This window comes from Primulina eburnea, chromosome 13 (genome assembly GCF_022965805.1).
Source record: "Primulina eburnea isolate SZY01 chromosome 13, ASM2296580v1, whole genome shotgun sequence".
In the NCBI taxonomy this organism is placed as follows: Eukaryota; Viridiplantae; Streptophyta; class Magnoliopsida; order Lamiales; family Gesneriaceae; genus Primulina; species Primulina eburnea.
This window is the reverse complement of record NC_133113.1, coordinates 2,260,389-2,264,311: the sequence shown is the minus strand read 5'-3', so window position 1 is coordinate 2,264,311 and position 3,923 is coordinate 2,260,389. Positions and strand designations below refer to the sequence as shown.

The 3,923-nt window shown below is 32.9% G+C and overlaps 1 protein-coding gene across 1 annotated transcript; it reads right to left on the bottom strand.

The window, feature by feature from the left end:
• Positions 1 to 1,944: 1,944 nt before the first annotated feature.
• Positions 1,945 to 3,471, bottom strand: LOC140809156 (protein FAR1-RELATED SEQUENCE 5-like). Its single transcript, XM_073166649.1, has 3 exons — positions 2,459 to 3,471; positions 2,319 to 2,383; positions 1,945 to 2,233 (listed from the first exon to the last, which is right to left on the bottom strand). The coding sequence occupies exons 1-3, from the start codon at positions 3,469 to 3,471 to the stop codon at positions 2,190 to 2,192; spliced, it is 1,122 nt and encodes a 373-aa protein (XP_073022750.1). The 3' UTR covers positions 1,945 to 2,189.
• Between the last annotated feature and the right edge of the window lie 452 nt (positions 3,472 to 3,923).

Here is a 3,923-nt window from a genome sequence, read left to right as displayed (position 1 = left end):
TAGCTTGATTTATTAATGTTTGATATTTATTTAAATACATTAATGAAAAATATTTTTTTATATAAAAACATATTAAGGATTAGAATTCTAAATATAAAATATATTATTCATTAATTATAGAACCTATAAATATTTTTTTGAAAAAATTAAATATAAATATAGCGACGATTTTTGTAAAAAAACAACCGTAGCAAATAGCGATTGTTTTATTTTAATCGCTAATTACGACGGTTTTTAGCGACATTTTTCACATAAACCGTCGCAATTAGCTATGATTTCTAATTTTTTGGCTAAAATAGGCATACAAACGACAGTATTCTTTCGAAAATAGTGATGGGATTCTTTGATAAGCCATCGTGATTTTAGCCACAGTTTTTGAAAAACCGTCGCTAAAGTTCAACGGCGACCGATTTAGGGACGAAATTCAAAACCTTCACTGGCCTGAATAAACACTTCCAATAATCTTAATAGTTACACATATTAGCATTCCAAACGGTAGGACAAAACAATCGAAGTTACTACAATAAAACCAAAATTTTAAAACTCAGAGGACAAAAGGACAAAGAATGGATTAAAATGAAAAAAAAAAAAAAGTAACAAAGCACTTATTAGACTAAAATTAATTTTCGATTATTTCGATCTAATTGTTGTCTATATCTCAACATTTCGGTCTACAATGTCAAAATTCTCAAATTAAGTCTTTTATATATATATATATATATATATATATATATATATATATATATATATATATATATATATATAACAAAAATAACGGAATAAAGTTAAGACAAAAAACTTGTGTGAGACGGTTTCACGGGTCGTAATTTGTGAGATGGATCTCTTATTTGGGTCATCTATGAAAATATATTACTTTTTATTTTGAATATCGGCAGGGTTGACTGGTCTCACGGATAAAGATTCGTAATATCGTCTTACAAAATACTTACTCTAAAGTTAAATCTCTATATCTATCGCATTAATTAAAATATAATTGTTATTGTATTAAGAATCTATATATATATATATATATATATATATATATATATATATATATATATATATATATATGAGGGATGATACCCTGCACCCTTGGGTGCAGGGTATCCGTGGGCGACAGCTGAGCTGTCGCCCACGTGTGCATTTTTTTAAAAAAAAATTGTAACCGGAATTAGCGACGGTTTTGTTAGAAACCGTCGCTAAATGACAATATTAAAAAATTGTAACCGGACATAGCGACGGTTTTTAACAAACCGTCGCTAAATGTCTAATTTTTAAAAAAAATAACCGGATATAGCGACGGTGTTTAACAAACCGTCGCTAAATGTCTAATTTTTTAAAAAATAACCGGACATAGCGACGGTTTATTAAAACCCGTCGCTAAATGTCTATTGTTTAAAAAAATAACCGGACAGAGCGACGGTTTAGTACAAACCGTCGCTAAATGTCTACTGTTTAAAAAAAATAACCCGACATAGCGACGGTTTTTTACAAACCGTCGCTAAATGGCTAATTTTTTTTTGAAATCTCTACAATTTAGTGACCATGATTAAATATGTTGTTGGAAGTTGTTACCTTTGTTTAACTGAAAAATACATTATCAAGTTTTTCTCATTTTTTACATATTGGTAAATGTGTAAGACGTAAGACATGTTGGTATGTGATTTTTAATATTTAAGAATTGTGGAATTTGTTTTCGGCTATATCAGTAACAAAATTAGTAATTTTTCAGCAAATAAAAACTAGCATCCACATACATCTTTAAATCACACGATAAGCTTCATGTTAAACTTGAAGAGAAACACATGTATTTTAAAAAAAAAAACAGTTTATGGGATGCTATCATTAATAAAACTGTCCATATTTTAGCATAAAGGAATGAATAGAAATTCCAACCAGGCACAATCACAACAGAAACAATGCAATACGAAATTCTTGGCTCAATAGAAATTTCGACATGACCTCCCCGTAAATAGGGCATACCGGAAAAATATAAAATAACCAAAACGACTAAATCAAAACCATCAACAAACATCCAATACGAAACAATGCCAACCAGGCACAATCACAACAACGATCCTCCACAAACACAATATACAACTACTCGGGGCATACCCCGGTAATACGTAATCAAAAGTTAATACCGTACAAGCACCAGCACCAAAAACATAACTTCATACAGATTAATTTCAGTCATCAAAGCTCATTCCAGTTGTCCACATGTTTGTACTACCTGCAATTATGTACACGATGATTACAAAAAAATTATGAAATAAACAAAATTTAAATGCATAAAATAATTTATGTATTTGAGTTACCATGTATTGAGCCAAAATCTTCTTCATCTGAGTTCTCATCAGTGTTATCATTTTTTACGGTTGACCTGATAAATGAACTTTGTCATCTGTAGTAATATTAAAGAAATTATTAACTTCTCAAAAAATTAATCAATACATACCCGTCTTTCAAATTTGGACAGTTACGTTTGTCATGTGACACGCCTCGACGCCCGCATCCACGACACTGTCTGTCCCTTGATGTTGACTTCTCCTTCGATGATTTTAGTCTCTTCCCACGTCCTTTTGTTCTAATTTCAGAAGGATCAATGATACCAATGGCTCCATCCAAGCTTCTCCTACTTTGAATTCCACTGCGTAATGTTCTATTAATATTCATCTCCTTCATTTTGCTATCAATAAAATCAAACTGCTCAGTCAAAAAGTTTGTCCCCTCATCACTGAAAGATGCAACATCAATTAAAGCTGAGGCTTTACAAGATAGCCTCGTATGTCTAGACATCAAACACTTTTCTGGATCGTCAACCACATTTTGCTCAGCCATAGTGTAATATACGCCAATCTTTGCATCTTTTGTCCACCGTTTGAGTATATACTGATCAGGTAAGTGGAAAACTTGGTTGATACGAAAAAATGCTAACATATGCCTGCACGGAATACCCTCAAATTGAAATTTCATGCAACTACATGATATATCGTCTCTTTGTATGTCATGCGTAAGCAGTCTATGTTTGGCAGAAGAAGAACCTTGAAAATTAATGATATTGTAAACCACAAACTCAATTCCAATAGATGCTTGTTGCACATAATAACCATGACTCAGACTAATTTCATTTTGAAACTCCAACCATTTGTTTTTCGTGTATACATTCACCATTTGCAATTCCATTGGCCAGTTCGATTTAACCTTCGGCCGCTCGTTCAAATCAGTATGCTCGGCAACTAACTCATTGTGTCTTTGGTGTCGAAGTGCTTTATTGAAACGAATTACGAAATCCATCAACGAGTTATTGCTACATACGTACTTCTTGAAAAATGAATGTGAACTTTCAGACCTTTGGCTACTTGACATTCCAGCAGAAAATACAAGGTTGAAATATGCCGGCACCCACTTATGTCGCAACTCATACATCAATGACAGCCAATCATTTTCTACCAAGTCAGCACAATTCATAACCTCTTCCCATGATCTCTCAAATTCAATAGAAGTCGTAGAATGTACAATGACATTTTTTATGCTTTGACAGTGGTCACGAAAAGTCGTCGGGTTCAATTTATCTGGGAATTTGTTTAGAATGTGCCACAAACAATATCGATGAATTGTTTTAGGGAAAACTTCACCAATGGCTTTCGTCATAGCAGGATCCTGGTCAGTTATGATCAAGTTTGGTGCTCCTTTAGGCATGGCTTCTAGAAACTTATTAAGCAACCAAACAAAGGAATCAGTTTTCTCATCACTCAAAAATCCACAACCGAAAACAATGGTTTGATGATGATGATTAACTCCTACAAATGGTGCAAAAATCATTCCATATTTGTTGGTGTTATATGTTGTATCAAACACCACTCATCACCAAATGCAGTGTATGCCCTCCGTGACACAGGATCCGCCCAAAAACAACGAAT